Source organism: Boleophthalmus pectinirostris, unplaced genomic scaffold, assembly GCF_026225935.1.
Source record: "Boleophthalmus pectinirostris isolate CB_2022bp ecotype Guang Dong unplaced genomic scaffold, ASM2622593v1 HiC_scaffold_609, whole genome shotgun sequence".
Lineage (NCBI taxonomy): Eukaryota > Metazoa > Chordata > Actinopteri > Gobiiformes > Gobiidae > Boleophthalmus > Boleophthalmus pectinirostris.
In genome coordinates this window covers 30,046-50,000 of record NW_026571451.1, presented here as the reverse complement: position 1 = coordinate 50,000, position 19,955 = coordinate 30,046, and the positions used below count along the sequence as shown (strand labels likewise).

General features: G+C 38.4%; 1 protein-coding gene and 1 long non-coding RNA gene across 2 annotated transcripts; one reads left to right on the top strand and one right to left on the bottom strand.

Annotated features, from left to right (window-relative positions):
• LOC110168159 (uncharacterized) lies at positions 1–825 on the bottom strand. The gene is made up of 3 exons (XR_008633514.1): positions 653–825; positions 96–187; positions 1–14 (listed from the first exon to the last, which is right to left on the bottom strand). It is a non-coding gene; the product is annotated as an uncharacterized LOC110168159 (long non-coding RNA).
• Positions 826–1,321: 496 nt separating this feature from the next.
• Positions 1,322–16,269, top strand: pls3 (plastin 3 (T isoform)). Its single transcript, XM_055164364.1, is given in 17 exon segments — positions 1,322–1,448; positions 9,674–9,776; positions 10,350–10,501; positions 12,126–12,255; positions 12,497–12,609; positions 12,611–12,630; positions 12,709–12,790; positions 12,872–13,037; positions 13,153–13,295; positions 13,478–13,573; positions 13,660–13,855; positions 14,119–14,197; positions 14,285–14,402; positions 14,489–14,619; positions 14,755–14,878; positions 14,962–15,086; positions 15,255–16,269. Coding segments are annotated over 16 exon segments (1,899 nt in total). The 5' UTR covers positions 1,322–1,448; positions 9,674–9,715; the 3' UTR covers positions 15,418–16,269.
• The last annotated feature ends 3,686 nt before the right edge of the window (positions 16,270–19,955 follow it).

The following is a 19,955-nucleotide window of genomic DNA, read 5'->3' as shown; positions in this document are numbered from 1 at the left end:
GCTGTTTATCAATGCTAAAGAAAGACAACAACCATGTCAGTTGAATTTTGTAGAACTGCATACGTAGATAACTGGTAATGATAGCTAATCATTACCATCATGATCTTCGTTTGTTGTACCATTGCTGTCCTGTGCAAGAAACTCATGCAGCTTGTTAACCAGCAGGTTGAGCTTGCTGGTTGTGGCACTAGACAAAAAGTAGGCAAGGGAATAACATTAAGTCATGTGATCAAATGACTACTCATAGATATGGGTGGGCGATATGGTAATAAAAATCACATCGTACATCTGCTATTTTGGTCATATCGTCATAATGGTGAGTGAGTGACAGACAGCTGAACTTAACCATTTCAAAAGCAGATTGGAGTGTGTATTAATAGTAACTGATATAGTGATCTATATATTTTGCCATATTGTCCATCCTTCCCAGACTGGATTACAAACATAATCAGTATGTTAGTTAAATATAAAAATGAAACGGTCACTGCATTATAAGAAGCTAATGTGCAGCATGCCGACGCTAGCTGTACAACTTGATGCTACGACGATTCAAGATAGATTTCCATTTCTTGCTATAAAACCCAAGGTTAGCGTTTAGCATTGTAGCTAAGGGGGCTAGCTCACAACTCACAACAGAGTCCCTTTATATTACCTCATGATTGCAGCGGACATGTCAACTGTTCATCGAGGAGCCTGCAGCCATTAACAACACATGTATATTGTATTTTGTTCACGGACAACTTTATAAATTTGTAATCTGAACAAAAACAAAAACAGTGCATTCCTGACAACACCAAGCGGGAGCAAAACGGAACCACAGAGGCGCAAGAGGGTCCGGCTGCTGATATTTGACAAACAGCACCACCTTTCGGACAGGAGCAGCGTACTAGTTGAAATATTGAATTATTATCGTATTTTGCAAATAAATTTAAATGTTTATTATTAACATTTATTTATACAGGGGAGAAACAATAACAGTAAGAGAAACTACTTATTTTTCCTACATTGATCCCCTTAGATACAAAACACGCACGAGAACAAATAATAACATTATATTAAAAAAAATAAAAGTTAGAAAAACATAAAAATGATTGTATTGTATTTAAATTAAGCATCCACCTCCATTAAGCATTAACCTAAAAATGTTTGAATAAATTGATCTTTCTTTGGGTAAATTAATTACAAACATAAAAACCAATGGAGAAAAAAGAAAAAGGAAGAGAGGGAAAGCCATAGGTGTGTAAATACCACCTAGTAAATTACATGAAATTAAATAGTGAAAGTATCAGTTCTTTAGTAGTAGGAATGTTGTTTTGTTTTTCATGGCGATATGAACCTTTTGAGCTGCGTCAGTTCGGGGCGTGGCTCCCACTGTCGCTGTTACTTTTGTCTGTGCGCTTGGGGAAGGAGGCAGGACTCCACTCGGGACACTGTCTGGAAAACCCACTGTGAGTACTCTTTACCAATCTCCTGATAACTTCAAACCCTGTACTACTAACATATAAATAGATCTTATATGCATTTATATGACCTACGTACATAACCGGACTGCACATCTGCGTGCGCCCTGCGATCCTTGAGCATCTGGGATAAATTCTGCCCATAAAACTTCAGTCAGTCTTTAGCATTTAGCTTTAGCCTCTTCTTCTCAGTTGTTCATCCTTAAACTAGCGCAGATGTCCTAAGTTGAAGACTTAAGGCGTCCGTGTGTGAAAACATGGTGAAACAGATGAGTTTAGTTTGAACTGGGAAATAGCTCTAATGTTTTGGTGGAATTTAGCAGTTTTACAACTTAACCATGAATGTGACCCTGATCAGACACCCACTTCTGCACTGTCTCCAACATAGACTGCGTAACTGTTTGGAGTTACTTTATTCTACATTTTGCTTGAATAGGGAAAATTCTGTCACGCTTGCTTGAAACCATTTGGAAGATGCTGCAATGCACTACTCAATGTTAATAACTTGCCCCTCCCTTTTTACTCTACTTTTTAAAGGCATGCATGTCATCAGCTTGCTGAAATCTCTACATTCTGTTCGTGTATTGCCACGTTTTTTGTTAAATTAGAATTAAACTTGATATTGTGCTATAAAACAGACTTTGTAAACTAGTTACTATGAGTGATTTTCCAGACTTCCTGCATTGTACATTCATCTGGGATAACAATTTCCTAACATTTTTGTGCAAGTGAATCATTTTAACCCAGACAGTATGGACGATCTGAGGGCTGCCCTTTTGTCTGATTACCTTATCCAAAACCACAATATTATGACTAGGGGCAAGTGTGATGTGAGCCTGGTGGCATAGTATTACACCATAGCACATTGCAACATTTCTGTAGTAGTAACTTGGTAAAAGAATATGAAATTGTTTGTGGGTGTCCAACATTGCACTGCTTTGCGTTTGGTGCATTTGGGCATCTTTTGCTTAAATACAGATTGGCTGTGGCTGATGATATCTGTGAAGTCAAACCAGACAGTCAGGAAGGAGAAGGGAGTGTGCTACTGTGTTTCGTCCTTGCCAACACACTCCCACCTGTGAGAGTGAGGGAACCGGTTGGTCCACTTTCTGCTCATTTAAGCCACTTAATTTTGTAGGGATAGGCAACATATCGGTAACTATATCGGTGTCTGTGTATCTGTCCGTGTGGCCATGCATCATTCCCAGTTTGTCCCTAGTGTATCAGATTAGTTTTTTGAACAGACTAATAAGTAAAAATGGGAATAGAAAAGCAGTTAGGTGGAAAATATGTTGTTGTAATTATGCAACAGATTATTTTACATCTCAGATAAATACATTATACTGAAATACTGAAAAAAATCACATAAATTGAGCAATAATGGACCTTTCCTGAACAGTTAAAGATTTGTCTTAGTAGAACTAGTATAAGGCCACATGCTAATATTTAAGTACTATTACTTTATATTGAAAATTACAGTATATTGTTAAAATATAGTAAGTTATTAATTATCACATTGATCAAGTCTTTCTTTACAAATGTAGTATTGTGCACCATTATAGTAAAATTTTGTATGTCTTAACCAAGATATTACTTAATATAACTATATAATAATAAGATAAAGATAAACACCTGTAGCATATTGGTCAAACATCAACTGTATGAAGATAACACCACCTCACTCAAGGACACCTCAGCCAGCAACCTGTTTAAATGATGGCCTTTAACTCATCAAGATATATGATTAGTGACTATTTTAAAGGTGTTGCAAAGTTCTTGTTGAGTAATCTGAAGTGCAGTAGGTGTGCCTGTGTTTACCTGTGGGTTTTCCCAGAAACTTGTCTTATGGCATTCCTTTATTTGTCCCGCCTTTGTAAACACCTATTAATGTTGTGTAATTATCAAGTAAAAGACAGATCTGAGTAGATGTGAAGATTAACAGTGTTGTTAATTGAATATGTGAAGGATGGTTAAACTTTTATCACAGGTTTGGAAGGTTTTACAATAGTGCTCCTAAATCCAACCTTAGTGTAATATTTGCAGCTGTGCTCTTGTGTAAACTGCACTTGTTTGTTGTCATCACCTCTTCCCTATTTGTCACAAAGGTCCAGAGAGGAATAAAGATCCAGGCAGGTGGAGGTATTGAATCATACTCTGTCAGTAATCAAACCAACTTAACTGATTCATGCTTGAGTATAAGTTTAAATTATAACATGTACTTTGAAACTTTAAAATATAGTTGTCAGTTTAATTGAAAGCTGGAATTGAATGTTTTGTTTTATATCTGAAGGGGCATCAGACGGGGCACAGTGGGAATGGAAGGAAGTTCGATCATGTATTCCATTAGGGCTGGGCAATATGACACAATAGGCTGTATGAAACTATTGCTCAATCACAATTTTCAATTTTGATTTAGATTAGAAATAAATATGGCATTTGATTACATTTAGTAATTACTTGAGTTTTAATTAAAAAATAGTCAATTATATTCCTTCAAGCCTCAGTTACACTCCAAACAACATATTTTTACTTACAGAGGATTGGCTGTAGTTCTCTTGGTTAAAAAGACCCTAGCTGCTCATTGACAATTTGAAACCATTGAAACCATAGTAATCATGAATTGGGGCATTAAACTAGTTATAACTTGTACATACAGGCCAGATGGTTGTGGAAGCTCTAAAGTGATCAGCACAGCCACTACTACAATACACAGATTGTGAGAGATTTTCCTCTCACATTTAAATGTTAAATTGTTCCTTTTTTGCCAGACTATGTTGGGTGTGTGCGTTTGAACCTGACCACATGTGGGAAGGGTGCCCGGTCTATTTGTGTGCCTCATATTTCCCATGTAACAGTGTGGATGAATTGGCAGGGCGGGGCGTTAAGGGCTCCACATGTTTTTAAGGAATCAGCCATCTGGGACTGCAGTTCAGCCTTCTCTGTTTTACGTAGATTTGCAAAAAAAAATCCATCAAAGCAGACTGTAAACATGCTGGGTTGGTTAATTAAGGCTGAAAATGCGTTTAATAGTTGTAGTAGTTGTAGAAGATGGGAGGAGATGAGAGAAAGTATAATAGTTAAGACCATAAGAAAATCCAGTTCCTCTTGTTTTACTGTGGTCTGATGTCACATGACGAGCATGACCTAAAATCGTCCCATAAAGACACGGAAGGCTTATTTAACTTTTAAATTTGCTGCATCGCTCGCACTAAGCACGTTTTATCAGGTCTCTATTAAGAACCAGGCAGTCTATTTGTTGCTGTCAGTCAAATTGACAGACAATCAGGACTGGGTGGTAATGATTGATCATGATTTCTGAATGTGTTTACTGCACTGAAAAATATGTCTTTACTTTGAGCAGGCTTGCATCTCCACAAACCTGATCTTTTGGCCTGGAGGAGAGCCTGCTTGTCTCCATGGAAATGGTGTTCCTTTGGCAAAAAATATTCCATAAGATGGCATAAAATATATCTCATATCATCATGGAAAATGTTCTGAAATGCGTTTAACCTTTATTTCCATGAAATTGTGCATGTGAAGTGCCACATGTTACATACTGTACCTTTTTAATAAACATAAAAAAGACAGACTTTTGCCAGTACTATTTAAGAATAAAAATAAATCAGATCTATTCCTTCAAAATCACTGATGAATGATTGACTAGATAGTGAATTCATTTCTACTCATGTATGATTGATTGTAAAACAGGTCAAATGGGTGTAACCGGTGTATCTATAAAGCCATTACAACAGATTGATGTGGCTGCCAAGATTGTCTCAAATGCTGATTTATTGCCAACTATAGTCGATGTTTTTAGTTTTCTTAATGTGTAACCGGAAATACATAATTTCAGTGTTTTGGGCTCTGATTGGTTGGATGACTCGGTTTCCTGTGATGGAGCCAGAGCTGCAGCTGCATCTTTGGCAAAGGCAGGACACGTCCATCTCCAGTCTGTGATTTTAATCACAAAATGGGCCCTGATCTGACCCTCACTTTAAACATCTGCATAACATTGGAAAAGTCTGGCATCCTTTGCAGATATTTGAATGGAAATCAAACATCCTTGTGTTTGGTCCAAGTCTAGGATTCTTAAATGACATCGAAATGTAAAATATCTTTAAAATAATATTACCAACTATTCATGGATTGCAGGCAAAGGATTCATTCATGTGCTGAAGGATTGGGCATGGAAGCAGTCCTCTGTTGTCATAGCAAAAATGCAATTCAAATCAAAATCCTATATCTTTTGAATGAGGAAAAGTGATTTTTTTATTTATTTCATTCATTTAAGAAGAATATAAAATAAAATCCTCAGAAAATACAGTGTGCACAAGCATGTGATTGAGCACATGTATATACAGCTAAACCCCTCCTGTCAAACCCTTAAACGGGGGAACACTGCCCTGCGACCGTAGCTACTACTCCAATACTGGGCTCCACTCCGTAATCGGCAGCATCACTCATCACTTTGAGTCCAGCTGGCACCTTTTTAGTCCAAAAGCAGTGCCTTTAAGCTGAAGTGTGCAAAACTTTCTCCAGTGCTCCAAACCGTATTAAAAAGTCAGCTGTCTGTCCGAAGCAACAACTGTCCATGGGGCCTGATGCGTTTACCTCACTTTCTGTCGCTCGCCACAATTTATGGCTGTGTTTTGTGAGTGCGATGACAAACAGCCCATTCTTCTGCACAGCCCACATTTGTGCAGGGCCATCTGTGCCCCCTGCTCCGTGTGTTTAACCCTTCTCCCAGTCTGCCCCTCCGCTGCCCCCTCCTCTGCCCCCTTCGCTGCCTCTACTGCTGCTGTTGAGGGCGTGACAAGAGTTGGCAAAATGAGGTAATGTTTGTTCTAACTGAGCTGACTTTGCCCGCCACAATTCACATCCTTTTGCAGAAAAAAAGCTATAAATAGACACAGTTTTCCTAATGGTTTAGTCAGGAGTTTGGTCGGCTCTGAGTAAGAGAAAAACACCCCAAGTCAGAGGCATTTAAAACCATTTGTCAACATTTAAAGACAGAGAAGAACTGACCTGTAACCAGCTGCCAAAGAATTTAAAAATATACTGAACAAATTAGGTTCACATTATACAGCACACAGAAGTCTGAAATGTTATAATTATGGTCTTTGTTGTAGTTGAACTTGAAAGACTGTACCACTAAATAAAGGTATGTTAAAATATCAATATATTGTGATACTAAATTTGGTGACACATCATCGATATTGTACCTTTACCTATGCTTTTTTAAATTTATTTTTTATGTATTTATTTATTTATTTGTCTATTTTTTTACTAAATTATGTTGTTACAGTGTATAAAATTTTGACATTCACTGTTTTGATCATTTAAAATGGGTGTATTTCATAATAAATTGTGCAGGTGCCTGGTAGTGGTTTAACAAAGAAATACTGTGAGGGAACTTGTGATTCCCAGCCCTAATATATACTGAATAAATTAAGTTGGAACTTGAAAGACTACTTCTAAAATCCCATTCATGTGCATTGATTACACAAAAGAGGCTGATAATGTAGGAAGAGGAACCGCGTGGACCACATGCTGGCTCTGATTCACATTTCATAACACTATTAATAGGTTCATTCATGAAGGAGGATGTAGGGCTTGGGAACTGTTGTCCATTGTGTGTCTGCTTGAATGAAGCCCTTATTAAGACATGTTGGTTTTGTACAGGCTACATGATCTATTAAGACTTGAGACAAATTACACACAAATAAACTGCCAAACTACATCAGAAGTCCCTTATTGAAGCTCTGTAAGGATTGCAGTGTGCTGTTAACTCAATTGTAAACGCTTTGATTTGCCGAGCACTTGTACTGAGAGGAATGCCACCATACCAGCCTTACCAAGCACACTCCCTTCTCACCACCTCGGCCTGTGCTGCTGGCCTCATACATTCCACTGTCGTACGCGGGAAGTCGGAGTGCTCAGGAATTCCTTATTTTGAGGGAATTTCAGACGGTAGCTTTGCCTCAGAGGAGTGCATTTTTGGTCAAGTAAAACATAGTAGCAGCTAAAGTGTTCTCATTGGATACAACGGTAACATTGTACTGACAATAACTTTGACTCCACTTCACACCGAGACAAGTCAAAACAGCCCTTTCAAGGATATTGTATTACAAGTATATTCAAGGAAATCTAGTCAGGCATATCGGATTTTAAGTGAAGAGCATTCATTCCGTAATGCTTCTTTTACTAGTAGTTGCTGACACTTAGTGACACTTATGTTTATGAATAGAAATAAAACAAGATGGATCAAGTTGAAGGAATTTAGAGCAGATGGGGAGTGAATTTGTTCTTAATTTTTGAGCACTACCATCTTTACCAGGAAATTGCTTATTACAATACACAAGCCCATAGAGGAACATAGATCTAATACAGTACAATTCAAACCTTTTGAACAAAACTTTAAAGGGGCATTGAGTAACTTTTGTGGTGGAGGGTCCATCATATACTTTTCTCCATAGAGATGTTATCTCTTTGTCTGCAATGTATCACAGTATGGTATTAAAACTTTCTATATTGATGGAAACCAGACCAAACCAAGTTACAGGTCAGATCTGTGGAGAACCAATCCCTCTCACAGTCAAAATACCTGTTTTTCTAGGTATTTTTGAGCTGTAAAGCCACCTGTAATTGAATATATGTAAGGCAGACCTGTAAAAGTCATACTGTGGAACATTCCAGGCAATGGCATATCCATAGAAACAAGCAGGCGACGGACCCTCCACCAGAAAAGTCACACAATGAAGATTTATGATGGAGAGCAATGAATGACAAAATTTTATTTTAAAAAAATGTTAAAGCCTGCCCACCACACACTACAGGATTTTAAAATTCTTAAACAATTTTTAAACATGGGACAAAAAGCACAGACCGCAGACACAAAGAGAATTGGATGAGATTTTAAATCTCTGAGCGCAAAGACTGCAGCGGTTCACAACCTGTAGATTGTGAGTGCACCTCACGTCAGCAGTATTGACTAGAGTAAAATTACTCTCTTTGACTTTCTAAAGTATCAGTAAATGCTTTTAATGCACAGAAGGCTGTGGTTGAAATACACAGTAAGCAGAGTCACTATCGCTAATCTACAGCAACCCATTGTGTAGATGTAAACACACATGAGGAGCTACTCTTGCCTTTTTAATTTTAAAGAAACACTTCAATTAAAACAAAAAACAAAACAAAAAAACACTTCAAACTGGATTAATAGTGCTGTTTTGTGAATGTGGTGTCATTATTTGCGGAGGACAAATTTTATGGATAATATGGGAATGCTGCAGTTGAACAACTTGACAAGAAGTGTGTAATAATGAAGTCTTAAATTATTTTCATCCTTTCTTGAGTTTTTATTTTGCATTTCTGTGTTCATCACTGTCCCTTACACTTGATTTTATTGGCTCTTGCCGTGGTGATGTTTTCTGGTTACAATGACACAGTAACTCGGAGCACCACCCACATGAGGAACACAGTGGACTAAAAATCGCAAACGAAGATCCAAAGTGGGGTCACGCCTTCCTGAAATTGGGGAAAAGCAAATTGGGTCTTTAATCGGGAAAATTATCCTGTAGTTTCCTTCAAATCTTGTTTTTATTATGGTGGGAAAAAAAACTTTAGGGCTGTGCAATTAATCACATTTTTCACAGTTTCATTCACTATAATTGTGAATTGAGTCTTTTTAATCATGAGGTCTACAGCTACTCCTCTGTCAGTAAAAGCATGTGGTTTGGAGCAGAGTTCAGCAATGATTTAAAGTTCATTTTTTAGGTTCATGAATTTTTATTGAGAAAAAAACTATTTCTTTTCATCATTATAGCCTATGCCTACATTTCTGTATTTATTACATCAACTTACTGCAAATTTAAATAGGGGCTGTGTTGATGTGGGTGTTCACAGAAACATTTAAGTAGGCCAATACTTGGATAATGAGTTTTTAGTGTCTGGAAAAGGGGAATGATTGAGATTTCCTGTTACGACTCGACCTCTTGCAAACCTCTAGCAGCCAAACAGTAGGCAGGGACTCTGCTTAATGGGGTGCAGATCCTTTTGCTGGCTGGAGCTGAACATAGCCACTGTGGTCTGAAAAAAGCGTCAACTTGAGCAAAAAGAGTGTTTATTCGGTGCTAAGACTTCCCTTATTTTCACCCCTAAGTCATCTCCAGACATCGTTATCGTGTTTAATAATGTGCTCTTTCTCTTCACAGCCCCACATTCCCCGACTGACCACACCAGGTCAATCACACAAGATGTCTGGCAAAATAACAAAAGAAGATATGGAGGAGATGAGGGAGATATTCGGCAAAATTGGTGAGTTCAACTATTACAATCAATGATTGTTCAAGTTATTAAAGTGCTGTTTTCAATTAATTTGCTTCAGGATAATAAAGTATTTTTAATCTAATCTAACTGCTGGTGGCATGCAGATTTAGAATGAGGTCATGTTTCCATATGGGGGGCAAGAACCAGTTTTTTCCAGTTCATTATATGTTTGAATAAGGAATATAGAAACTATTAATGCACAAATGTTGAACCTGATCACTTTTATCAGTGACTAGTCCCAAATCCCTATATTGCAATAAAAAATTACATTTATTTTAGCTGATCTGAATTAAATATTACTGTCCAACAGAAGGCTGTGATGTCATCCCAAACCCAGCAATATCCAGTTTATGTTTATACAGGTATTTTAATAGTTAGCTTGTCTTTCAGTAAGAAAACTAAGATGGTAGAAGTAATGTTAAATTCTAGTTGAGTTTTATCCTGCATTATTACAAGATAGAAATGTCAAATACAGTGCATTAAACCCAGACACAATAGGAATAAACATGCCTTTATAAAGTATTGAAACTATTGCCAATGACAACTATTGTATTTGTTTAGATATCGATGGTGATGGCTACATCTGCGATTATGAACTTAATGAGCTCCTAAAAGAGGCCGGTTGCCCCCTCCCAGGCTACAAAGTGCGAGAGATTATCAACAAACTGGACCGCAACAAGGACAACAAAATCAGCTTTGATGAGTTTTTGTCGGTATGTAGCTTTATATGCAGTGAGATTTAGATAAGACTTTAACGTTTAACTGAAGTGGATGGAATTCCTGTTTAGCAGTTTTAAGTATTTAAATCTCCTCTCAATGCTCAGAACAATCACATTTAGATATTTTCCCCAAATCGTTCAGCCCTACTCTGTACAAACTAACAGTGTGTATCTGCTACCTGTCCTGAACAGAGGAGGTGGACTGTCTCTCGGGGGAGGGGGAAGTGAGGTCAGCAGAGTGGTGTGAGTTCCAGGATTCAGTTTCAGAGTTGGAGAGGCCAGGCTTTTACTGAAGCGGTTCCTTGTTCAAAGCTCCCTCTGACACATCACCAGTGCTGAGTTTCCCTAAAAAATGCAATGTGCCTGTTCAGCTGGTCATTACAGAGACAACCTGTGAAAGTGTTTTAACATTAAATCTATACAGTATACAAGTACTTATTATACGATTTATGCAATTTATTATACAATTAGAATCAAATGTTTGAGGCTTGATTGGTTTTCAATATCTGGTTGGCCCTAAAAATGGATGTAATGGTACTATTTACTACTACATACTAACTCAGTTACTGTCTATACAGTACAGTCTAATAAGGACTAATGATTTTTAGTCTCATGTTTCCTACAATGCTACAATGTTCCACATTTAGAGAAGAGCCCCCTTCTGGTGTATTGAAGCTGGTTTTGCTCATACCATACAACGCATCATTCTTGTATTTTCTTGCTTATGTTCATGTGATCGATGAAAAAAAGTGTGAAAAGTGCGTAATTTAAAAAAAATAAATAAATTTATCAGCTTCAATTTCTGCTTTTCATGAAAAATGCCATGGTCATCTATTGTTTACCTTGCTCAGCTCAACTGATCTGTTTTTCGAGCAAATGCCAGCATAATTGTGCCACCCACATGTAACAAATGCACTTTTCAAAATAATGCATCTTGTTTTTGATTAATTCTATTTATCCTGTATATGTGACTAACTGTAGTCACCTGATTTCTCTACAAGCACATTGTATTTGCAGTTGTGTGCCCTTGTGTGTATTTGTGTTTTAAGTGTGCTGTGCTCTTTAAACACTGAGTTGTATTTGAATGGCTCATTGTGGTTTAATGCCCACAGCAGTGCCTTTTGGAGCTTAGGTCATTGTGATAAACTCACATTCAGGAAATATCAGAGGCATTACCAAGAATACATATTGTGGAGGCAGTGTTGAAAGATATTGCTAATGCATTATTATTGGGGCAAGTCAAAATAAACCTCTTGATATTTGTTCCCTCTTTAAATGCTTTTTAGAGCACAGTAGGCATTAGAGAATGTCAGAATACTGGGTGGAGGTTTGATAACGGTTGTATTAAGACTATAGCTTGATGATTGTGGCTTTTGTGACTTTTAATTGAATTTTCGATGTAAAGTGTGGCTGGAATCTTGAAGTTTTCTTATTGTTGTTTTTGTGTAAATCCCTGCTGTGTCTATAGAATGTCCTTGAATAGTTAAGTTATATTAACAAGGGCCTGAGACTAAAGTCAAATTTGTACAAAGAAAAAATGTTATTCTCCCACTGACAAAGCTGTATTCAATTCAAAAGCACTGTATTGTATCTGACAGAAAACTTTTTAATGTTATAGATTATCCAGGAACATAAAAGCACCCAAGTGGCAAAGACATTCCGTAAGGCTATTAACAGAAAAGAGGGGATCCTGGCCATCGGGGGCACCTCGGAGCTGTCAAGTGAGGGCACACAGCACTCCTACTCTGGTGAGTAACTGTGTGGGCAGACAGGGGCCACTCTGTTTCATGTGCTTTGTTTCCCATGATAAAGGACTCCATGACTGACAGAGAATGAGTCAGTACAATTTCTGCTGTTCTACATATAAGCATGCCACAGTCACCAGATTAGATCAAATTGAAATCCATTAAATTTGCTTCTAAAATTGTTGCTATTTTAATTTTGTAGTTCTCTTACGATTTTATACTTATGCTTGTGCACATTTTGCAGAGGAAGAGCGATTTGCCTTTGTAAACTGGATTAACTCTGCTCTGGAAAAAGACCCGGACTGTCAGCATGTGCTGCCCATGGATCCTAACACAGATGCCCTGTTCACATCTCTTCGGAGACGGTATTGTCCTCTGGTGAGTGTTGGTCTTTCCACTGACATCCAGCAACACACTTTGCCAACTACATTATAAGCATTTTTTTCATTTGTGCAGTAAAATGATCAACTTGTCCGTACCAGACACTATTGATGAAAGGACCATAAATAAAAAGAAGCTAACCGCTTTTACGGCACAGGTTTGTTTTAAATAATATTCTTATTGTAACAGTGTTATCAAAGTTAAACATATACATTTTATTTATACTTTTGCTTTGTAGGAGAACATTAATCTGTCTTTGAATTCTGCTTCCGCCATTGGTTGTCATGTCGTAAACATTGGTGCTATGGACATAAGAGAAGGAAAGCCTCATCTGGTGCTGGGACTCCTTTGGCAAATTATTAAAATTGGCTTGTTTGCTGATATTGAACTCAGCAGGAATGAAGGTGAAGAACAGTGTTTGATTTAAAACACACAGTGAATGTTTTATATATTATACACATGGTTCGATATTGATTGATTGTAAGATTTAAGTGACTGAATATTTCTTTAATATAACAGCCTTGGCGGCTCTGTTGAGAGATGGAGAAACCCTGGAGGACCTGATGAAGCTGTCTCCAGAAGAGCTGCTCCTTCGCTGGGCAAACTATCACTTGGAAAATGCAGGATACCAGAAAATCAACAACTTCAGCTCTGACATTAAGGTTAATACATTTTTAAATGCACAACATCAGAGCAAAGGGCTCTGAGAATAAGTTAATACATAATTGTAAATGAGAATTAACTAATTCTTCAAAGCATGAATGTAGTGTAGTCAACAGGAGTGGTTCTAAATGAATATTATCACTGTTTTTCATAACATAAAGTGCATTATTTAATGTTTTAGGACTCCAGAGCATATTTCCACCTCCTGAACCAGATCTCTCCAAAAGGCACAGAGGAGGACCAGCCACGCATTGACATCAACATGTCCGGCTACAGTGTAAGCGTCACTCACTGTGTTTCACTCAGTGTTTCTTATGGACACAGCTGCACAGTGTCTAAGCACATGTGTCCTGGTGTTTTTAGGAGAAGGATGACCTGAAAAGAGCTGATGCCATGCTGCAGCAGGCCGACCGCCTCGGCTGTCGACAGTTTGTCACGCCCGCTGATGTTGTGAGTGGAAACCCCAAACTCAACCTCGCTTTTGTGGCCAATCTCTTCAACAAATACCCTGCTCTCACCAAACCAGAGAATGAGGACATTGACTGGGGACTGCTGGAAGGTTTGTCTAGGACAGTTTTCTTTATATCTATGTATATATTATTCAGTACAATTTATGAATGTGTTTCAAGTTGTTATTTGCAGATAAAAATGCATTGCTAATTGTTTTTGTATCATATTGATTTTGACTATGTTCAAAATCAAGAATAACAATATTTTGTCTGCTTATATCTTAGAGTTGTATGTTTTATTTTAAGTATAGAGTCAGGCATGTGACTGTTTGACTGTTTTCTTACTAAAATCCCTTAATGCCCTGCTATTAAGGTGAGACAAGAGAAGAGAGAACATTCAGAAACTGGATGAACTCACTGGGAGTAAACCCAACTGTTAATCATCTATATGTGTATGTTCCACACACAATTTCTTTGAATGCAGTATTGTTAATTAATTCATGATTGATTAATTAATGCATTTGCTTGTACCATTTTAGAGACCTACAGGACGCCATGGTCATCTTTCAGCTTTATGAGAAAATTAAAGTGCCAGTAGACTGGAATAATAAGGTTAACAAACCACCTTATCCCAAATTGGGAACGAACATGAAAAAGGTAACAAATGTGAAACCTTGGGAGGAAAAAAAAGAAAAAAAGCTTTTTTTCTGCATTTTTTTTAACCACATTGTTTTTGTCTATAGTTAGAAAATTGTAACTATGCAGTGGAGCTTGGAAGAACAGCCAAGTTTTCTCTTGTTGGTATCGGCGGGCAGGACCTGAACGATGGCAACGCAACCCTTACTCTGGCATTAGTGTGGCAGCTCATGAGAAAGTAAACTACTGCTTACTTTATTTTTGACCTGTGCTTTAGGCCATTTGCACTACAAGCATTTTAAACATATCAACAAATTGTCAGATTTCACTGTATAGATGACAGTTCATTAGGTTTATTTTTTCTGCTCTCTAGATATACGCTGTGTCTATTAGCAAACCTTGGAGATGGACAAAAAGTTGATGATAATGTTATTATAAAATGGGTAAATACAACATTAGCTAAGGCTGGAAAATCCACCCAGATCTCAAGCTTTAAGGTAAAATGACTTAACATATTTTTGTTCTGAAAATTGTCGTGTCCCTTTCTGTTAAAGGTTAAATGAATTATGTGTATATTTAGGATAAGGAGATCAGCAGCAGTTTGGCAGTACTGGAATTAATAGATGCCATTCAACCAGGCAGCATCAACTTTGACCTGGTAAAAACAGGATCCCTGTCTGAAGAAGACAAACTGGAAAATGCCAAGTAAGTTGGTTAATCATATTTTTACTTGACATTATTTGCACCTAGAGACATTTTCTTGTATGCCCTAGTTGCTAATGGCATCCACACCATTTACTTGAAACCAATTATTTTCTTGTTCATGTTCTGTTGTGGAAATTGTGTTAAAATGAGCTGACCTGTCATTTTTAGATATGCCATCTCCATGGCAAGGAAGATTGGTGCCCGAGTATACGCTCTTCCCGAGGACCTTGTGGAGGTTAAACCTAAAATGGTGATGACAGTTTTCGCTTGCTTGATGGGACGAGGCATGAATCACATCCAAGGATCTCATCACTGTGACTCTTCAAACTAAACCACAACAAGCCATTAGCATTTTGAAGGCTCTCCCGATTGAAGGAATGTGGGTTTTTTTTATTTTAAAAGGCTGACCATGTTACGTGATCTAAAATTCAAAATTAGTTACTGTATTTACCGAAGAATAATGTGCTGTCCAGTTCAAAGATGGCCACTCTTTAAAGGGACAAATGTCTGAAGACAACTGGTTACTTTTCATTATGCAAGTCTTAAATAATGTACAATGCTGTTTTGTAAAATGATGGTATTGTATATCTAGCTGCAAGGTTGTTTACATATTTTTATGCAGACTGATAAGTAAATATTATTCCTGAATCCTGGCTATCCTTCTTAACATATGTTAGTATTATGTTGGGGTGATTGACTCATTGACTCAATACCTCACGTACAAGCATATCTTATTATAATTCTCAAAGCCATGAGGTCATTTCAGAGCATCATGTTGTCTTGTCTGTTGGGATGTAGAGTCGTTGGTAATGGTTATTTTGGTTGCCTTGACGATGAATTTATTTTGTATGTTGAGGAGCAGGCTGACTGGACTCTGCTTGGCTTATGCTGTGCCTTCTCTTCTCAAAGTCAATTATATTTGCACTTTGAGGAATTATCTTAATATTTTATACTCAACATTACCAAATATAGACAGTAACTTAGACAGTAACAGTAACTTCAGGTTGCTTTTGTGATACTCTGACAATGGCCAAATTGTATTTGGTTACATGTTCATGTCTACTCTCAAATGCTTTCCATCTAACAATAAATATGCATCTCAGAATTTGATCATGTATTCTGAATTTACACAAAACACACTAGCCCAAAGCACTACTTCTCAGTAAAGATGTATTGAACAATGTCCTTCTTGTTTGGCTACATTTTTCAAGCATTTATGTAGCATGTGAAATGTTGACGATATCTATGCAGTAAACCCTTTTCAGATAACTTCCTATGTGCAACTAAAGATAAGGACAATCTTTTTAAAGATTATTGCTGTTTACCTTTTATCACTTCCCTCATTTTTATGTTCTTCCCCTTTTGCACTGTTTAGTTTGTTCCAATACAGTAAATTGCCCCTTTTTGAGCAATCAGCGCCAACAAAATTTAGTTCCTTTTTCACTGTGGTATTTGGAGGTTCTGTCTGCATGTTTTTGTCTTGGCGCTGATACACAAGGGCCCTTCACATTTGCATTTAAGCCACTCCGTCTGAATTATGTAGCACCATGTTTTTGCATCCCAGACAAAAGAAGATAAGTAAAGCCATGTTTGATTTGAAAGGCCTTTTGAAATACTATAGGCCCCTTTTGTAAATGCAATGTATGTATTAAATGTAATCTACTCTTTGCTCAATTTAGACTTGGACAAATCTCAATGATAAATTAAAGCCGCGCGCGGCGATGGTGGCCCTCGCCCTGGCGCGCACCGCCCCCCCACGCGACCGCCGGGGAGTCGCGACCGCCCCGGCACGCCACTCTCTCTTCCCGACAGCTCCCGAGGCCGACAGCTCGTCCACCAGAAAAATGACACAGTGTACCTTTTAATGTTTCAGAGGAGTCATTGCGCCCCTACTGGCCAACCATGAAAAATGCCCAATATCCGTAATGGACTTTTTTGTTCACAATCATGCATAGAATTTAATCCCCGAGTTTGGTACAAATCCGACAATGTTGACATTTCATGTCTATGCTAGGGGGCGCTATAGTGTTCACATCTCATATGTTTTATGGTGTATTATATTCAGGCCGTGATCAGGCATGAGTGATTCAAATTTCAGCACGATCGGACTAAGCCTGTGTGTGTAATAATTTTTTAACTATTTTCTGGGGGAGTCTTTGCGCCCCTGCTGGCCAATGGTGGAAAATGCATCATGTCCGTAATAAACTTTTTTGCTTGTCATCATGCATAGAATTTAATCCCCGAATTTGGTACAAATCCGATAATGTTGACATTTCACGTCTATGCTAGGGGGCGCTATAGAGTTCACTTTTATTAAATTTCATATTTCATCACATTCAGGCCTGGATCACGCAATTGTGATTTGAATTTGAGTTCTCTAGGACAATGCCTGTGGCCGTGACAGGTCACCGAAAAAACAGGAAATGAAGGCGTTATTCGCCGACGTGCTACGGGCGAACCGTAAGGAGTATTCCAAAAAAAATTGGCAACTTCTGTGAGTTCATGTCTGTAGATGTGACATGTCAAATCTGAGGTCATTTGGACCAAACCCCGGGGACTTGAATCTTTTTGTAGACCACCAAGTCAAAACGGCGCCGAATGTTTGATCCAATATGGCCGACTTCCTGTTTGTCATAGGGTCATGCTCCAATCATGGATCTATTAAGGCTCCAATTCATCTTTTGGCTTGTCTCATTGTTCTCTATCACTGTCCCGAATTTCGTTTCCCTGTGACAAACTTTACCTGTCCCCACTCCCATAGGGGTCGAATTCTAGGTGGCGCTGTTGAGTCGGGTCACGTTGGTCATTGTCACGATGCCCATTTTATCAAATTTTTCGCCGGGCCGATCGATCTGAACCCCGGTTTGACTTTTCGTCCATGTTCAGGGGGTCAAAAATGCGATCGTTTGGTCGGAAAAGGGAATAAAAAAAATAAATAAAAGAAACCGACGAAAAACAATACCCCTCGCCCCTAACTTTGTTAGTGGCGAGGGCCAACAAGGATCCATGCGAAGAGTTGGAGGGGAGAAACAGTGGAAAGATGAAAATGTTATAATGTTGACATTACCTTAGGTTGTCTTTTAGTCTAGATAGGGATTAGTTGCTGTACAGTTGTATGGAGTGTAGAATAAATGTAGTTCTGTATCAGTCACTGTGGGAGCTGATCAATCGAGAGCGTATTGGCCTCATCTGTCCCTTTAATGTCTGTTGGAACGAGTGAGCAAGAGTGTTCACGATAGAGCAGTTTGTCCAGTGTCCTTCTGTATTTTATTGTGACAAATGTCTCCAAATCACATAAAATCAAACGAGACAAGTGTTGCTAGCCTAGTAACTGTACGACATCCTCCCAGGAGCTGTCCCAGTTTAAAGCACACGTCTGAATCTTCAAAACCCTACATTTCCCAGAGTGCTTCGGTGCGGCTCCTCTCCCCCACACACCACAGGCCTCTCGAGTACCGCTGGATACGCCTCAGTTAAAGCCACAGAGTAAAAACCTCATTCAGGTGAAGCAGAGCCACTCCAGACGCAAGAGTGACTGAGGAGGAGGAGGAGGCAGCGCTACAAGAAGATGATCCACATAACGCGCTGAAATGTTTGATGCAAGATACGGGCATGATCTCCTGTGTTCTGGAGTGGAGACAACAGGTGGATACGCTGGAAAGATGCGCTTGTTTTCAGAGATGTGAAGTCTATGGGAGTGACTAAAGGAGGGTCAAGGTAAGAAACTTTTTTCTAGATGTAGCTATATATCTTCCATATAGCTAGACTAGAATTAAACAGCCACACGGAGTCACAAGCCAGTAATTATGCCAGTTCTAAGCCTGAGTAAAAAAAAGGTTGCATAAGGTCAGGGAAGGCATCTGACATAAACCACTTTAATATGAAAATAACTGGGAAATAACTCGCAAACCACAACTAACAAACAACAAAAAGTAATTCTCTGGGTGGTAAGTGGGCACCTATTTCTATTCCAGTCGTCCTTTGTGCGTTACGATTGATCGGCTTAATTAAAAAAAAAAAAAAAACATATGCTTTTAGGCTATTTGTTGTCATTCTTTCTCTTAAATTTGAGGTGGTCACCCTATATCAAGAAATGATTTAAAATACTGATTCAGTTATAAGTACCCTTCTTAAATGCCGAGTTATGGATAAATGACTGTGTTACGCACGGAGCTCGGGGCTGCAGCGCGCGGTTTCCTAGTGAGGATGCTCCGGGGGGAGAGCAGCTGATTGGCTCGCTGCCTTTGCATCTGAGTGTTTTCACTAATGATCCACCAATTAGTCACACACAGTGGTAACAGTTGTCTAAACAGCTCATCATCAGTCGGCTGTATAGAGGTGTGTTATTAGAGCGTGTCTTTAATGTATTTAAAATCACTGTACTTTGTTGTTTTAGTAATTTAGCAAGCAAGCGCCACAACAACTGCTTGGTGCTGAAGGGATGGAGCACACGGTCCCTTTGGTCCTTAGTGGTCCCCAGACTATCATTCATCTTCCATACACACCACAAACATAGAGATTCCCTGTATAAAACACTGTTTTATTTCTGACATAGGGCTGGCCAATAAGGTGATAAAATGTAATTATAATCTCATTCTCGTGACAGTATGTTATTTTGATAAAATCGCCATAGCGTGATTCACAAACGTTTTCTTGAATGCAGCTCTACAATCTCCCATCCACAACTTGTCGTTCAGTTTGTGTTTAAGCAATTGAAATTAAGTATGAACTTTCAGAAGAAGCAGATGACTTAGTTTTACATGAAAAATTATAAAATCTTTATCATAATCTGGTTACAAGAAAATTTTGATGTTAAAGGTGCACTATGTAACTTTTCTAGTTCAGTGTCCGCCACCTGCCCAGCTCCAT